This window comes from Tachysurus vachellii, chromosome 14 (assembly GCF_030014155.1).
Source record: "Tachysurus vachellii isolate PV-2020 chromosome 14, HZAU_Pvac_v1, whole genome shotgun sequence".
NCBI classification, from domain to species: Eukaryota; Metazoa; Chordata; class Actinopteri; order Siluriformes; family Bagridae; genus Tachysurus; species Tachysurus vachellii.
Genome location: NC_083473.1, coordinates 1,813,472 through 1,830,612, shown reverse-complemented (window position 1 = coordinate 1,830,612; position 17,141 = coordinate 1,813,472). Strand labels below are relative to the sequence as shown.

Sequence of the window (17,141 nt, the reverse complement as noted above, 5' to 3'; positions counted from 1 at the left end):
ACACTGTGACTTCTATAATTAGTCAATATTTTACACTGAACACTTTACTCACCATCGACTGAGAGCTTAACGCTGTTAATTTCTTTCGGTACTGCAATGTTATTAGTATCCACATGTTCCATTGTAAAGGTTTTGTATAAACCGCCATCAGTAAATCTGACGTTCTTCAACACCAGGGAACAGTTTCCTTTACGCAGCTCGTCCACAGGAACATCCACACGTCCTTCATATCCTGAACTTGAATTTGTAACATCACTGATTCTCTCAAATACAATGTCTTTATTGAACTGCCACCTAATAAATGATGTTGGTTTGAAGTCTTCAGTCAGTTTACACGGCAGGATGACTGTGGAACCCACTGGAGCTGATACAGTAACCAGAGATTCTACACTGTCTGTGGGAGAAACATTACAATCTACAGGATTTGTAACATTTGACAAAACATTGTTGTGATATTTGATTCAATAGAAGGACACTTCTGTCTTGTTGGTGTTGTAGAACCTGGTCACTCACCCACACAGGCACAGACCCATAAGATGGAAATATAAAGGAGGGACATGATGTCTGGAAGACTCTTGTGGAGTGTTGGCAGATTTTCTGAAACAAACAAACAGAGACACGTTATAAATAAAAGTGACAGAACAGCTGACTGATGTCACACACAGATCTTAATAAAACTGCTGAGGGAGAGAGTTTGTGTAACTTCTTTAATAACTGCTTTATTTTGCCTGAAAAATTACTTTATTTTTTGTAATCTGTCCATTCAGATGGTTTGGATGTACATTAATAATTGTACATCAGTGTTATAATGATGACCGTGTTTGTAGTAGTGTGACATCAGTCATGGCTCACTCTGCCCCCTGCTGGTGGAAGTGATGTGTGTACATGACTTCTAAAAATCTTTACACTAAGTAAAATGTAATAATGTCTTACTTTGTTACTGATAAATGTTTTTTATTATTTAGCATTAAGCCTATTACTGATCACCACATATTTATTGACAGCTATTATAACGGAGTTAATTACTTTTTATTCATTCATTCCTATTTTTGCGGTGACCATTTGGTTTTGTTTAAGGCTTGTACAGTAAAAATACACAGTAATTACACATAATACATTCATAAGGTTTTCATTCAATTTCATAAATTAAAGTGAATCTCACATGTTTGATAAATTTGATAGTTTGACACCTTTTTGGGAGGCAATTGTGACGTCCTGCCACACTGCTGCTGGGAACTAAATCCAATCAGCCTTCACTAAACAATGCTAGGAGCTAAAAATCCTGCTCTGTCACTACATTACACCTGTAGATGTTTGAAGATAATCAGTGACTCGGCTGTTCGGACATCTAGGTGAAGTTCATTCCACCACCTCAGTGTCAGGAAAGAAAAGAGTTTTGCTGTAAACCTCCCTCTTACTCCAAGTGATGGTGGAACCAGTGGAGCAGTGCTGTAGCTCTGAGGGTGTGAGGTGCAGAGGTAAGAGGGAGCTGGTCCATTTTTGGCTTTGTAGGTAAACATCATTGTGTTAAATCTGATGCCTGCAGCTATTGGAAGCCAGTGGAGGGATCACAGTAGTGAGGTAATATGTGAGAATTTAGACTGAATGAAAACAAGTCATCCAGCTGCATTTTGGATCATTTGTAGAGGACAAATTGCGTTTATAGATAAACCTGACAGAGAGAGCTGCAGAAGTCCAGTCTTGAAATGACAAGTGACTGAACAAGGTCTGGGTCTCATCAGCAAGAATGAACAAGTCAGCATACAGAGAGGAGGTTGACCTACACAATGAACATTTACACCACACACTGCATCCACAAAGCCAACAGCATAGTGGACTAAACCACACACCCTTCACACACACACACACACACACACACACACACACACACACACACACACACACACACACACTCTTCACCACATACACACTAATGCACATGAAGCGAGACAACAACAAAAAGATCCATGGTATTACATGGTATCTTTCCATAAAAGGAACACAAACTCACTGTCTGTCCTGTCGTGGTGACTTTAGGTGGAAACAAAGACAACTTGGCTACACAGCAGAGACTGTAGGCTACTCACAAGGCAGAAAAATCCAAAGCACAATGGCATGAGGATGTTAATGAAGGCTAATCTCGTGTAGCAGGAAGTCCAGGTGATGTTGACATTTTGGTTGAGCGAGATGCTCAGTTCAAAAAAGCCATTGATTGTTGAACTACACAAAGTCTCCAAATTAAATTTATTATTTTATAGGATCTGAAATCAAGATGATACTATTTGTAATTTATGGTAATATTTGTGAGGAATGAATAAAACAAATAGATCCTTTTTCTAAGAACCTTTTATGAACGCTAACCCATTGTTGTGTTGTCTTTGTAAAGTAAAGCATATAATAATTGTTATACTAGTATCCTGATGCAAACTATTAGGTGGATGTTTATCACCTTAACATTAATCCTCCCTCTGAATAAGTAATCGTGTCTCTGAAATAAAGGATCTGCTCTTAGAGAAAAGGTCCATCAGTGTGAATAAAGGATCAGTGATTGTGTTTATCACACAGAGCAGAGTCTAGAACATTAAACTACTGACAGAACAGACCACAGATTTAGATAAACAAAGAGAAGAATTTGAAACTCAGCTTTACCTTACAGATAGAAGATCATTATTTCCTTGAATATTAAGATTTAAATCACAGTTGATGAGGTTCTTTTGTCCAGCAACGTTAACAGTGTCGTGTTACAAACACTGACTGCAGCTAGCTTTTACTTTCTCTTTTCATGGGGTAATGGAAAGAAGGATGGATTGTTCTTTACCAGAAATAGGAGTAAATTTCCACTGCAGATCTGGAATAACACGTATCTCACTATACCAGTAAAACCTGCCTAGAGTTTATGTTTAAACTTTTCATACTCACACGAACATATTTACTCAAAGAAAGGAAGTTGATTTGAAGAAGCTGGATAAACAGTGCAATATATTTACATTTCAGATTCTATTTGTCCCTCAGGTTCTACAGGGTTTTTGTGTTTTCACTCTAACACACTATCTGTACAATGTCTATAATTACACAATGTCCAGAAATTATGTACAATAAATCATTCACTGCCTTGTTAAGGAGTCTACAGATATCTGACCGAGCTGAAGCACCTCATAAATAATATAAAGTTTCTGTAATAATAATAATAATAATAACCTACTAATCTTAGATGTGTAGATAATTACGAACAGTAGACAAGTCTTTACGTGATAAGTGAGGGAAGCTCCACCATTGTAAAATCGGCCACTCGTTTATCCTCAGCTTCTATCCAACAAAGGAGAGGAAATAAGTCTAAATCACATACACAAGTTACACTAGTTAAAATACAGATTTGCATGTATACTTACACACCCAGGTGCAGCTTCTGAGAGCGAGGAGGGAAAATTGTAAAGACGGCCACTCAGTCTGGCTTAACAAATAACTGAAGATAGAACAATTACATTTAACAACTACAAAACTAAATACAAAAGGAGAAGACAAAGATATTCATAACAAATATTTAGAAGGCTTACTTTCTAACCAGGAAGATACTTTGAATGTTGATTCGGAGCTATTAAGCTCACGTGTTCACAGCCACACGAGGAAAGGCCGCTAAGAAAACAAAGTACAAATAAGCAGACCAACGGTGTTCTACAGAGGGAAACGTACAATTGTCTGCCTCTTTAGCCAAAAGTTTCACTGTTTAGCTTCCACACCTGGGCCAACTCCACCATCCATGTGATGTCCACGCCACAAGCATAAGTGCCAATTAACCTGAAAGGGATATAATACGGTAGGAATTTGTTCCTTCTGGCTAACCATTCCTACTGTAATATACTATAAGCACCATCCATGTACTTGGCCACTGCCAATCAACTTTAGTAAAAAATGAGATGGAGTAATAGAGCAGTAATCTGCTACATTTTCAGGGTAAAGTTTTAACTTGTTTTAACTTGTGGATGCAGCATCAGATTGGGTTTACTGGTTTTGTGTTCCTGAGCCCATGCAGTGATTTTCACTACAGAATATATCTGAGTTTAACACAGTGCTGCCTGAGGGACCACAGATCACCACCATGTGGTCTCATACTCGGCCTTGTGCTTTGTGGATTTTCTGAATGATATTGTGTTCATTAGATGCTGAAATCTCCGGAGTGGGAATGAACTATTTGCCCATGCAGTTTTCCACAGAGTCCCTTAACATCTTTACTTCTGAAAGACTCTGAGACTCTGACATGATCTTTTTATACTCAATCATGTTATTGATCTGTTGCCAATTAACCTAATTCAGGGCTCTCAAGTCCAACCCCCCAGAATAAAACATTTGAAAACTTAATATTTGAATTAAACTAAACATATTAAATTATACAATGTAGTGCTGTTGGTTAGTAGCCTTATTTTTCTGAGATTTAATTACACAGAAGTTATGATAAATTCATTATTTTATAAAATGTCATAAAACCAGGGCCCCCTGGCACCATCTCAGGGCCCCCAGTTTGAGAACCACTGGCCCTAGACTACTTGTTCTGAGCAGGTGTTGTCAGTAAACAGGCTGTAAAACTGTTGGCTAAGTTACAGACACTGATGAAAAACTCCTGCTGATGATCTGGGAAACGTCTCTAACAGCAGTCACAATGTCATTGTTTGTGTCAAACAAGTTGTGAATTTGTTGTAACATTAAAACAGGAGATCATGACTTACTCTGTGCTCAAAGTGATGCTCGCAGCTCCAGTGCTTTTCTCTGTGGGTGAACGAGGATGATGATGAACAATTCCAGGATCTGCTTTTTTTTCATTGGTTGTTGCGTTAAATCTTACCCAGATACAATAGTGCTATTTTCTGATTGGCTGTTGTGTAGCCTCTTGTTTTGATTGGCTGATAAATGTCAGGCTCGACTAAGAGCTCCAGGGCAGACGCGCTTGGTTCCTGCCCGGTTCCATAGAGACAGCGGTGCAGACTGATACATTTTGGGTGCTGCAGCGTATTAAATATATGATAAATAGTATATATATATATATATATATATATATATATATATATATATATATATATATATATATATATATATTAAATACGATGTGTGGCAGGAGAACGTGAGAAAAGACCCAAATGAGTGACTGTCACTCTCAATGCGTGACACTTGATAGACCTGCTAATTAGTTGTGAGATCACAAGTTTTTTTTTGTTCTTTTGCAGTACACAATTTATCCAGTCTTTTTTCCCCCAACTTAAATCACTAAAACAAAGTCAACATTTGATTTGTCGTCTTTATGACTTCCAATCGAACATAACATTTAAATGATTTGCAAGAGTGTGATTGCTTTTATTTACATTTTACACAAGCTTTTATTGTCATTTGATCCATATTTATCTGACACAGTACACAGTGAAATAGGACAACGATCTACAGGACCATGGAGCTACACAGAATAACACAGAGGACTGAGAGTAAGTTAGTCCTAGACACATGAAGTGTATTATCAGACTCATATTATCATATGATCAGAGTACTTTTATCACTTATCACATCTTATCATAATTCAGGTTCAGTTCCACAGTTACAGATGAACTTTACTGTAGTTTACAGTAAAGCAGTAAAAATAAGGAGTGTCTTTGGGTCAGTGAAGGAAGGCTGAGAGTCAATCAGTGAAATCTGTCCTTCACAGCTTATTCTGGGCATCAAACTGAAATGTTCTCCTCACAGTTGAAGAACATTGAGATGATCTTTGTTGCTTTTCTCTTTGTAAAATAGATTCTGTACTTTATAAGGCGAATCTCTCGGCTCACAGAAGGTTCTGTACTCGTGATCACACTGAAGTTTCCTCAACGTGAGAAAAGTAAACACATGAGGAAGGACATGATGAGGATCTGAGGCTGAGGGCAATTTATTCCTGCTTCACCTGGAAACAGACACATTATTTATTCTTAATATTATTATATAAAATCTTAATACGTCTGAGTAAAAACGTGATAAACCTTTTATCTGAAAAAAAAGTCAAAGATAAATGACGATCCTCAGGATTTCTAATTTATTTAAATTGGTATAGATATTAACTCACCTGAGGGAGCTGGTTTTACGTCTTCCTTTTTTTGGGGTTTTGCTTTGGAGGAAAAATTAAAAGAAGAATTTTAGACACATTCACTTCTTCACTTCTCTACAGATATAAACATTTACTTCATGACCACAAATATATAGTATTATGTAAAATGTATAAATACTACATTTAGTGAAGCAACATATAATCCATATATTAACAAATCTGAATGGAGTGCGCAGACCTACACCATATACACACTCTTACAATATATATCTATCAGACTGTTTACATGCTTTTTACACATGATGTCTCACATTTCAGTTGATTGCTGTTTTGCACAATACTTTACATTACCTCATGTAACTAACTGCTGCTATAATACTAATGTGTTCATTCCAGTATTTCTGCACACACAATATTGAACATACAGTATTTACACTGTTCGGTGCTGCATTTGTGTATTGTCTTTTATGTAATGTCTTGTATTTTTTGTCCTGCACTATCTTCTGTCCTACACTGTCTTTTTGTCTTTTGTCTCACACTGTGTACACCAGGTTGCACAGATGCACTTTATGTATCTAGGACTACTTACTTAAGTCATTAGCTCTGTCTTTGTTTTATGTAGCACCCTGATCCTGGAGAAACGTTGTGTCATTTCACTGTGTACTGTAACAGCTATATATGGTTGTAATGACAATAATGATTTGTTCAGAGTGAAAGGATCACAAACACTGGATCACTTTCATTTATTCTACATTTATAATGTTTTAATCAACTGGAAATGGAAAGTGAAGATATTTTATCAATGTCAGATCAGAGTTATTGGTTAAGAACCATTTCAGTACTTTATCAGATCACAAGGCTCTTAGATGAGGATTGAGTGTTGATTATTGAGAGGAAGTGACTGAGTGTGTGCTGAAACAGTAGTGAAATACAGGACAGGAGGTGTGTGTTCTCCTCACTCAGTCTAACACAGCCATGAAAAGCTTTAGAATGATCTGTGGGAACATTAAACTGTGTAGTTCTCTCTCAACCAGGACTGAAAAACACTGACATCTACAGGAAACATGCTGCTCAAGTCACTCAGTAACTTTCCAGACATTTTAAACTTTGTGTACTGATATGTGTCGTACTCAGTATCGTCTGAGATTAATCCACTTACCAACAACTGACAGTTTAACCTTCTGGACCAAGACAGATTCCTGTGTGTCTGTAATTAACATGGAGCTGCTGTAGATCCCTGTATCATTAACACTGATGTTCTTCATCACTAGGGAACAGTTTCCTTTAAGCAGCTCATCCTCAGGAACGTCCACACGACCCTCATATCCTTCACCCTGATGTGAATCTTTACCCTTTCGCTCAAACACAGTCTCAGTATCGATAAACCACACAACGTAAGGAGTTTTGAAGGACAGATGACTCCAATCACACGGCAGGACAGCTGTGGAACCCACTGGAGCTGCTATCTGAAGAGCTTCAGAGACACAGAAAAACCTTTTAGGAAATGATCTGATGTTAGGAACTTTATATTTTTATTTCTTTTATAGAAACTGATTGTTTTTGTTGTCCTGTGAGCTTCATATCTGATCACTTGTTCTTGTCCACATGAAAGTAAAAGTGTTTTAATTGTTGCTGCAGGATCTCAGTCCTGATGAACATCTCTAATCTCACCCAGATGACCTCTGAACCTTTCTGACAAACTTTCTACAAATAAAATATTGTCTGTGTCTTATTTATGTCTGTATTTGTGTATTTTTCTAACACATCATCTGTTAACTCTAAATAAAGTATTGATTCCTCTCTATAATAGATGTTGTTATTGTTCCTTATTTCCAGCTCTGTTATCTGAGACACTGTGACTTCTATAATTAGTCAATATTTTACACTGAACACTTTACTCACCATCGACTGAGAGTCTAACTCTGTTAATTTCTTTCACTTCCACAGTGTTAATGTCCACATGTTCCATTGTAAAGGAATGGTAGATTTGGTCATCAGTAACTCTGACGTTCTTCAACACCAAGGAACAGTTTCCTTTACGCAACTCATCCACAGGAACATCCACACGACCTTCATATCCTTCACCCTGATATGTAACATCACTGATTCTCTCAAATACAATGTCTTTATTGAGCTGCCACTTAATAAATGATGTTGGTTTGAACTCTTCAGTCAGTTTACAGGGCAGGATGACTGTGGAACCCACTGGAGCTGATACAGTAACCAGAGATTCTACACTGTCTGTGGGAGAAACATTACAATCTACAGGATTTGTAACATTTGACAAAACATTGTTGTGATATTTGATTCAATAGAAGGACACTTCTGTCTTGTTGGTGTTGTAGAACCTGGTCACTCACCCACACAGGCACAGACCCATAAGATGGAAATATAAAGGAGGGACATGATGTCTGGAAGACTCTTGTGGAGTGTTGGCAGATTTTCTGAAACAAACAAACAGAGACACGTTATAAATAAAAGTGACAGAACAGCTGACTGATGTCACACACAGATCTTAATAAAACTGCTGAGGGAGAAAATTAAAAACTCAGATTTATCTCAGAGACAGAAGAACATTTCCTGTGATTCAGTGTGAATTAGATCAAGTTTATGAGGTTCTTTTGTCCCCCGTCATTAACAGTGAATCTTTTACTTTCTCTTTCTCATTATTTTAGTAAAGACTGTTAGTCACAAACTACACAATAAACACCACAGTATATTTATCTCTCTTTTCTCTTTCTCTTTAAGTAAGGATTATAAAGTTATAATAGATTAAATCTGTTCTTTCATTTTTAAACCTCGATTAATCCCAGATGTTCTTCACAGAAACACGGTTCAAGTATCAGGGCGTTTATTACAGGGCGCTGCTTTTACAGACTAGACGGTAAAATCTCAAAGAGGAAATGGAGCTCTTAGATCACAGAACAGTAAATGACTACAAAACTATATTTTTGTAATAAATCTGCGACAAAACAAATCAATGTATGAGAATAAAGGCTTAAAGGTTTAATAATTATTACATATGTGGCCGAGCGTTTAACATCGGATTCGTCTAAACTGAAATATAAGTAAATAAAGAACGAAGACTCATCGTCTGGTCTTTCTGTATTCCTCATGCCGCACCACACGGAACTCCCAGAACACAACAACAAAACAAAACCGCTGCCACCAGTGTAACCGATCGTTTAACATCGTGTTCGTCTAAATAAGGAACGGAGGATCATCGCCTGGTCATTAACTCTATACTTTATTCTTCATGGCGGCACCAACTTGGTGCTCCACACGGAATTCCGCGAAAACACCCTCCTTTGCGCATGCCCACACGCCATCTACGCAATGCAAATGCACTCAGTATAACATAAAATGCGATGTACTCCAACTTACAGATTAAGTCTGTTACACATGGAGTAAAAATGGAGTAAATGAAGTAAAAGTTAAATTGAATAAGCCAAATTCATTTCATTGTTATTTTTAAAAATCCATTATAAAATATAAAGTCTAATTGTTAGTTAATCAAACCATCTCAGATCATTTCAGCATGGTCTCGATTAAGATCTAGCAATTTTACTGTGGAACTTTTTAATAATTCCTCCTCGAAGTCACCGTATCTGGCCATATAATCACACTATTGTTGCACATTTAATTCATTATAAAATAAACATTTTAAAATGTTAGCTGATAAAACCATCTCAGCACACTTAAGCATGACCTTCTCTATGCTCACAATAAATATCAGACAAATTTACTCTGGTGTTTTGAAGTAATGTTCTTTCAAAATATGTCAGTTGCACTGGAAGAGACGGCACCAGGAGACACTGTGGGAAGGCGAGCTGATGGAGGTGGTGTAATGATCTGCAATGTTCTGATGGGAAACCTCAGGTACTGGAGTTAATGTGGATGTTAATTTGACCCATAATACCTACATAAACACTGCTGCAGACCAACTAGACCCAATGGTATCACTAAAGGCAGTGGCCTCTTTCAGCATGATAATGTTTCCTGCTACACTGCAAACATTGTTCAGGAACTGTTTGAGGAACATGACAAAGAATGTGTTGACTTGGTCTTGAAGTTCCCAAGATCTCAGCTGGATCAGGCATGTACTGGACCAATATGTCTAATCCGTGGAGACCCCACGTCAACTTACAGGACTTTAAGGATCTGTTGCTGTCTTAGTACCAGATGTCTTGTTTTTTTGTTTTTTTTGGGTCAGAACTGTTTTGTCAACAGAAGAAGAACCTACAGAACATCAGGCAGGAGATGTTTAATGTGATGAATGATTGGTCTATAGTTTATTGATGTAAAATAGGATCTTTATTCAACAGTAATAGAATGTTTATGTTTATTGACAAAGACTGAGATCTTTGATTAAACAAAGTACCATCTATGGAATTTAAAATGATGATGATGATGATGATGATGTTTCAGTGAAACCGTTTCAGCACTGTGTGTCCTGACACCTTTCCATGTCAGGTTAGATAGAAGAGTAACTGATGGTCCATGATGTGTGATCTGAGAGTTCTGCAGTAAATCAGAAGATCCTGACATGGTGATGAAGCTCCAGAGATGAACATCATCTCAGTAGCTCAGGGATGAAGTTTAAGATGATCTGAAATCCATGATGAGATCAGAGCAGACCATCTGAGAGAGGAAAGGAGAGGAGAAGCTGAGTGTCATCAGCATATGGTAGTGGTTTGTAAACACGTGTGAACACATAATGTTAGTGACAAAAACAACCTTATACCATCTTAATAATGCCAAAGATCAAATCTAAATAAAAACTCATAAACTTTTAATTAGGGATGCACCGACGCCGATTGAAGCATTTTGAGTGGATCGGGTATCGGTGTTGCGTGACCGATCCAAATTCGATACCGTGGTCATGGGCGTCGGAACCATTATATGTGGGTGGAACAGGACCCACCCACTTTTTAAGACCAATAATATCGGACCCACCCACTTTTACCGTCTTTATTCAGCATATATCTTTTTTCTATCCATTCTGCCTGAGGAATGCCCTAATAAATTAAACTCCATTTCGCGTTTTACCTACAGCATTGACCACGCTGCTGCTTCCTGAAATCCATGGGCGTCTGAACCATGTGTGTGGGACAGGACACGCCCACTTTTTATTTACTTCCGACGCCCATGCCCGTGGTGGTTAATTAATGAACAGCAAACAGGAATCGGATCGGAAGAGAAAAAGTGGTATCAGTGCATCTCTACTTTTAATGCTTTCATTTCTAGTATTCAAGTCTTTAGTTTTTATAGAAGTCTATATTTGTGTCTACTGTCAAAATTGTTTAAACCCATTTCAAAAAAATTTTCATATATAAAGAGATGGATAAATGTTTCTTAAATGTTCATAAGAGAGAATAAATAAATAAATAAATAAGTAAATAAATAAATAAATAAATAAATAAATGATTGGTGACACCTTGTGTTGTTCAGTCTCTCTGTGGCTGTGAGGCGACTGTTGCGTACGTCACACTGTCCAAATCTGATGTTGTGTTGTTCTTAGAAGATTTTCTGGTCTTTCTTTTGTACTGAACACTGGCATAATGAAGGTTTCTGTCCTGTAGAGAGATTCAGATGATGAACCTGCACTTAATTTTTAAAAATACTTAAAATATTTTTTAAGCAGAATTTCATGAGTGTCAGGTTTCTTATTCCAGAAACATTTATAAAATCTTAACCCCAATCATTTAAGCCTGAATATTTGATTGATAATGCATCATATTTACATATTTACATCATATTAAATGAGTAAGTACAGGATTTGAACAGTAGGTGGAGTTTTTGCTTTTCTTTCTCCTTTATTGCACCAGAAAATCAACACAAGTGTATTATGTGACTGAAACAGGTTTGTTTGTGTTTGAATCTCGTCTCAGTCATTTATAGAAATCCCACGGAGCCCCTTCCCTCCATCTCAGTCTGAACTTTCACCTGCACATCAAGATCATTCTCTGTGCTCAAAAAACTGCTCCATGAAAAGGAAATAAATGAAATGCTTCAAGAAACTTAAATACAAGTAAGATTAGTTTAACCAGAAGTATAAAGTAAAAGAACCTTTAGAGATCTCTTCTCAATAAATATTAAAACAGACAGAAGATTTAAAACCCCTACAGAATAACCTGCTGATCTACAGCAAACACAATTCAAGCAACACACAAGAAATCTATATCACTGGAATAATTTGGTGATGATTAGATTATAAATTTTCAATGAAATTTTCTTGAATAATAAAAAACATAAAATAAAGTTTTATTCTGTTTTCACAAAATGTTCTTAATAAATGAACCACAATCTTACAGTTCAGATGGTGAACAGAAACAAAGAGATTTGTCCATATGAAAGAAGAAAGTTATTCAGAAAGACTTTTAAAAATATAATAATTTGTTGGTAATGAATGTTTCTTCTTTACCACAGTTTCAGTATTGAATCTACTGTGAATAACAAAGGATTTTATTCATTTGATTATTTTCATGTTACAGTGTATTTTTAATAGTAAACTTAACCACATAACACTGATCTCAATATAACTAAACTAGATTAGTGAAGGACATGGAGAAGAGTCTGTGACGTCACAGTAAGAATGAGGAATTTCTTTAACACACAGGTTCATTTATGTTTCATGGTAATGTAGACAGTTCTGTACTACATCAACTCTACAGGAATAGAACTTTAAAGGATTTATAAAATATATCAGTCTGCAGTTACTAACTCCACAAATAAATAATAATAAAGCAGGTCATGTTATATAACTGTAAAGGTTTTATGTGTTTGTAACATCATATATTTTATTCTGTCTTTAATATTAAATTCCATTATTTTTGTGATTTTTTATATTTTACTTATAAATTCCACAATTGTTTTTATCTAATTACACTGTCATTTAATGTGAATGTGCATTTTATTTACTGCCGTATTTCTACAAATAAATAAATATTTGTCACATGTTTTGTCCTTTTCTTCATATCTGAAATAATTATCCACTTAGGAATTAATTCTAATCACTTACCTAGAAATTAATTCCAATACTAAAAATGTTACTGTGATGAATGCAGTAAAACTTGTTTCTGGAGGAAAATGTTAATAGATTTTTGTCCTCAGTATTAGACATTAATGTGAATGTTTTTATACCTGTTCAGTGGAGCTGGTGTCGTGACTGCAGCATGATGATAATGATGATGATAATTTTCCTGAAAGAGAATTCTGTTTTCATTAATATAAATTAGACAATAAATTTAGACACAATAAATACATAATTACCACAAAACTTCTGACTGATTCTTTAATATTTAACCTACAAGTTAAAGCACTTTTACCTTCCACCCTGCTGCAGAACACACACATGCAGATGATGATTATTAGGACAGAGATGGAGCACACACACATTATGATCATAAGTATAATCCAGATGTTCTCAGTTCCTCCAGTCTGGTGTGAATCTGAATCCTCTGATGAAGAATGAGTCTCATTTCTGCTGCCACCTAAAATACACACAGAACCACAGAGATATCAGTACAGAGTCCTCCAAGAAAATATCTTAAATAATAATCAGTATTGTGCAGCTATAATAATTATTATTGTTAAATCCAGGAAACGTCTGAAGTCTGATCAATAATAGATGTTTTGTTGAACTGTAATTCCACACATAAGACTAAAACGTGTAACTCTGAATTCACACGTGACTCTCTGGTTATTCAGACTATCATGTGTTTATAAAGTGCATTATGTGAACATCAGTGACTTCATTTCACATCTAAACTAATGCTTTAAACTATAAAAACATAAGATTAGTGAAACAAAAAGAACAGACAATTAAACAAAAAGAACAAAGTCTAAACTGACCAGTGATCTCTGTTTGGACTTAACTGTAAAATTAATGGACCTGCAAACTTTTATAGATAAAGTGATGACTATGACACCATACAGGAGTCTGGAGCTAGACATGCGTCCCTGGTGAAAGAGCTTCTACACAATTATTAACACATTTAGTCTTGAACCTTTAAAATGACAAAAATGACCTACAAAAAGAATAAAATTCTAGTTTAATCATTTTAAAATCACATTTTATATAAATCCATGTTCATGTTTACTGTCTGTTTTAATGTGGGAAAAATTCACGTTTAATTTCTAAGTAATAATTTCAGTAAATTCTCAAAATAATTATATGTAATAACATGAAATAAATCTTAAATAAGTCTATAAATAAATATAAAAAACAAAGTACAGTATTAATAACCAATGTAAATAAAGTGTTGTTACTGACCTGTAAAGTTCAGACTGATGACTTTCCCAAACTGAATGTGTTCCTTGTTTCGACCTCCACAGTAATAAAATCCCAGATCTGTGTCTCTAACTCCAATAATCACTAAACTGACTGAACTGCTGCTTTCTGTTATAGCAAAGTGACTCTTATCATCATTATAAACAATTTGAAATATTTTGTCCAGTTTCCTTTGTTTGGTCGATATAATCTGCCTCACGCCTGATGAGTTCATGTGATACCACGATATCTCTGAATAATTAGTGATGTTACAGAACAGAGTGATGTTTTCTCCAGGATCAACAGATAACAGATCAGCTGAAATGTTCTGAAGGAGACTCAGACTGATGACACCTGAAAGATCAACACCACATGAAGAGAGAAGATTCATCAGCACTCTGTAAACCTAACACACAGATCACACTACATTACATCCATGGAGCCGCACTTAACATATAGACAATACTGTTATATTTATATTTTAATATTTTATTTATTTAACTTTATTTCAATTCAGCTTCCTGTTATAACTGAATGCATTAATCTCTCTGCAGATGTTCTGAACACTTCTCACAGCTCATGTTGATAGCAAACTTTATCAAGTCCAAAATGTAAAATAAATAAATTAATTAATTAATTAATTGATTAATGAACTCACCAATCATCAGCAGTAGATTAAACCCACTCAGGAACTCTGCCATGTCTAACACACATCCTCCACTGAACATGTGAACAGACACTTAGTGGAATAAAAAGTCTTCTGTTTCTGCTGTTTTCCGGTTTAACTTCTTCAGCCACGAGACTCTACATCCTGTCTCCTGTTCTGTTCTGGTGTTCAATAAGCTTCTGAAATCTCATTTTATATTCTCACATTTATTCTTATAACTCATTAGTTTATTAGTTACTTTAATCTACTGTCCTGACTGTTAGAGCTGAAATGAATAGATGAAGGATGAATATAGAGAAGTTACCAGTCAGAACAGAGTTAAAACCAGGAACTCCATCATTGTGGAACTGTTTTCTCGGCTGTCATGAAACTCTTTGTTAGGACTTACAGATCAAATCATACTCAGGTTTTACTTCAGGTGTTTGTTGGTTCTATGTGAATGAATGTTTTCACGCAGCCAAACCCAGGACACTGCTGTTGTGAGACGGTGATGTTCCCCACTGTCCCTCTGTGCAACACATGAATTAGAGAATATTATTATTTACTACAGTAATTATTTCTTGCTGTCTGTATCAGTTTAACTTCATTATAGATGAGTTAATGTGTGATTTCTGTTATTTACATTATTAATACAGATCACTGGTCTGTTTTATTAATTATACAGTCAGTACTGAGGCAGGATGGTGGAACAGTGCAGGATTCTACAGACACCTTCACACTAACATATTAGTTTAAACAGCAGTAATGAATAAAGTCTGGTGTTTAGGAGCATTTCAGCTTCATGGTAAGTTACAATGCTGATGATCAGTAAATGATGGACAGATTCAGCACATTACAGTGTAAACAACACACACATCTCTGCTGCATTCAGGCAGAATTTCATCTCTCATTTAGTCCAATAAATAAATCTGAAGTTTATAGCTGCAGATATGAGATTGTACTCGTTAGTGGAGACCACAGGATTTAATAACATGTCCAGTGTTACAGAGAGAGTAAGATTAAGAAAAGCTCTATGTTTATACACCATAAGTCCAGTAAAAGGGTCTGATGGGGCTTTAGGTAGACAGACCTGCATGAAACCACAAAGTCAAGCTCATTTTTCATTTTCTATTTTTTGCTGCTGGAGGTTTAACCACACAACAGAGGAAACAGCACAATGTTGGGTACAAAAACACACCCTGGGCAGTCTTTAACCTCAAAGTGTTAGTAGAAGCTTGTAGGTTAAATCTCCTAAATAAATAATACATTTTAGACTCATGAACATTAATTTATTAAATCCAGACCTGCTTCTGATCCTCTGTATGTTCAGCACAATCAATAGTCCCATCTCTTGACCTCACAATTATGTCTCTTCTCCTGTGTACCTGTGTGTATAACACTGTGTGTATATACTGTATAACAACTAACACACAATCCTCTGACAGAGTATTAACATTTAGTTAAAAATCACAGAAATCTAATCATGATGTTTCTCTGCTGCTTAGAAAGAGCTGTTTTAGATCAAGCTCTGAAATAAAAGAGGAGAAGAGGCTTCTGTTGTGTTGTTGGTGGTAATAACCACAGATTGTGTAGAGAACAGAAACACACAAGTGTCTAAACTGTGAGATCTGCTCTTTACTCAAACTCTATTCAACTCTCACTGACTTCAGTGTGTAAAACTTTTACATTAAAATCCATTAAAATCTGATGACCTCATGTAAATAAAGTCTGATTTAAATTATTTAAATGTTAAACCTTATATCAGGTCTTGTTTTATATAACTGATCACAATCCCTTACATCATGTGTGTCTAAGTAGCTGTTGGTAATGAATCATATACAGTCAGGGTCATAAATGGACAGTGAGACATTTACATACTCGTGATTCTGTAGATCAGTAAAATGGATGTTAAATAAAGCTGTAAAGTTGTAAAGTGTAGATCAGCTTTAATTCTGGTGGTTTAACAAAAACATTAATCATTTATAAATTATAGCCATTTTTACAGTCCCTTCATTTTCACAGGTTAAAGGTAACTGGACGATTGACATTGATAAACAGTTTGATGGTCAGTTGTGGTCTGTTTCCTAATTAAGAGATAAAAGATCTGGAGATGATTCTGGATGTTATTGAGTTTGTATTTCAGTAACTTCAGGATGTGGAGG

At 35.8% G+C, this 17,141-nt stretch overlaps 2 protein-coding genes and 1 long non-coding RNA gene across 4 annotated transcripts; all 3 read right to left on the bottom strand.

The window, feature by feature from the left end:
* Nucleotides 1–400: 400 nt before the first annotated feature.
* Nucleotides 401–3,668, bottom strand: LOC132857433 (uncharacterized). Its single transcript, XR_009649542.1, has 3 exons — nt 3,555–3,668; nt 3,390–3,463; nt 401–597 (listed from the first exon to the last, which is right to left on the bottom strand). It is a non-coding gene; the product is annotated as an uncharacterized LOC132857433 (long non-coding RNA).
* Nucleotides 3,669–5,319: 1,651 nt separating this feature from the next.
* Nucleotides 5,320–9,371, bottom strand: LOC132857246 (uncharacterized). Its single transcript, XM_060887262.1, has 6 exons — nt 8,622–9,371; nt 8,422–8,507; nt 7,964–8,302; nt 7,221–7,535; nt 6,080–6,121; nt 5,320–5,920 (listed from the first exon to the last, which is right to left on the bottom strand). The coding sequence occupies exons 2-6, from the start codon at nt 8,465–8,467 to the stop codon at nt 5,844–5,846; spliced, it is 819 nt and encodes a 272-aa protein (XP_060743245.1). The 5' UTR covers nt 8,468–8,507; nt 8,622–9,371; the 3' UTR covers nt 5,320–5,843.
* A 2,130-nt stretch (nt 9,372–11,501) lies between these two features.
* Nucleotides 11,502–15,340, bottom strand: LOC132857023 (uncharacterized). Of its 2 annotated transcripts, none has more exons than XM_060886969.1 (5): nt 14,992–15,340; nt 14,337–14,687; nt 13,390–13,554; nt 13,205–13,263; nt 11,502–11,637 (listed from the first exon to the last, which is right to left on the bottom strand). In XM_060886969.1, exons 1-5 carry the CDS (start codon nt 15,059–15,061, stop codon nt 11,509–11,511), a joined length of 774 nt encoding a protein of 257 aa, XP_060742952.1. In that variant the 5' UTR covers nt 15,062–15,340; the 3' UTR covers nt 11,502–11,508. The 2 variants fall into 2 exon arrangements, with proteins under 2 accessions (XP_060742952.1, XP_060742953.1); XM_060886970.1 differs by having other exon boundaries at nt 14,337–14,739; nt 14,992–15,338.
* Between the last annotated feature and the right edge of the window lie 1,801 nt (nt 15,341–17,141).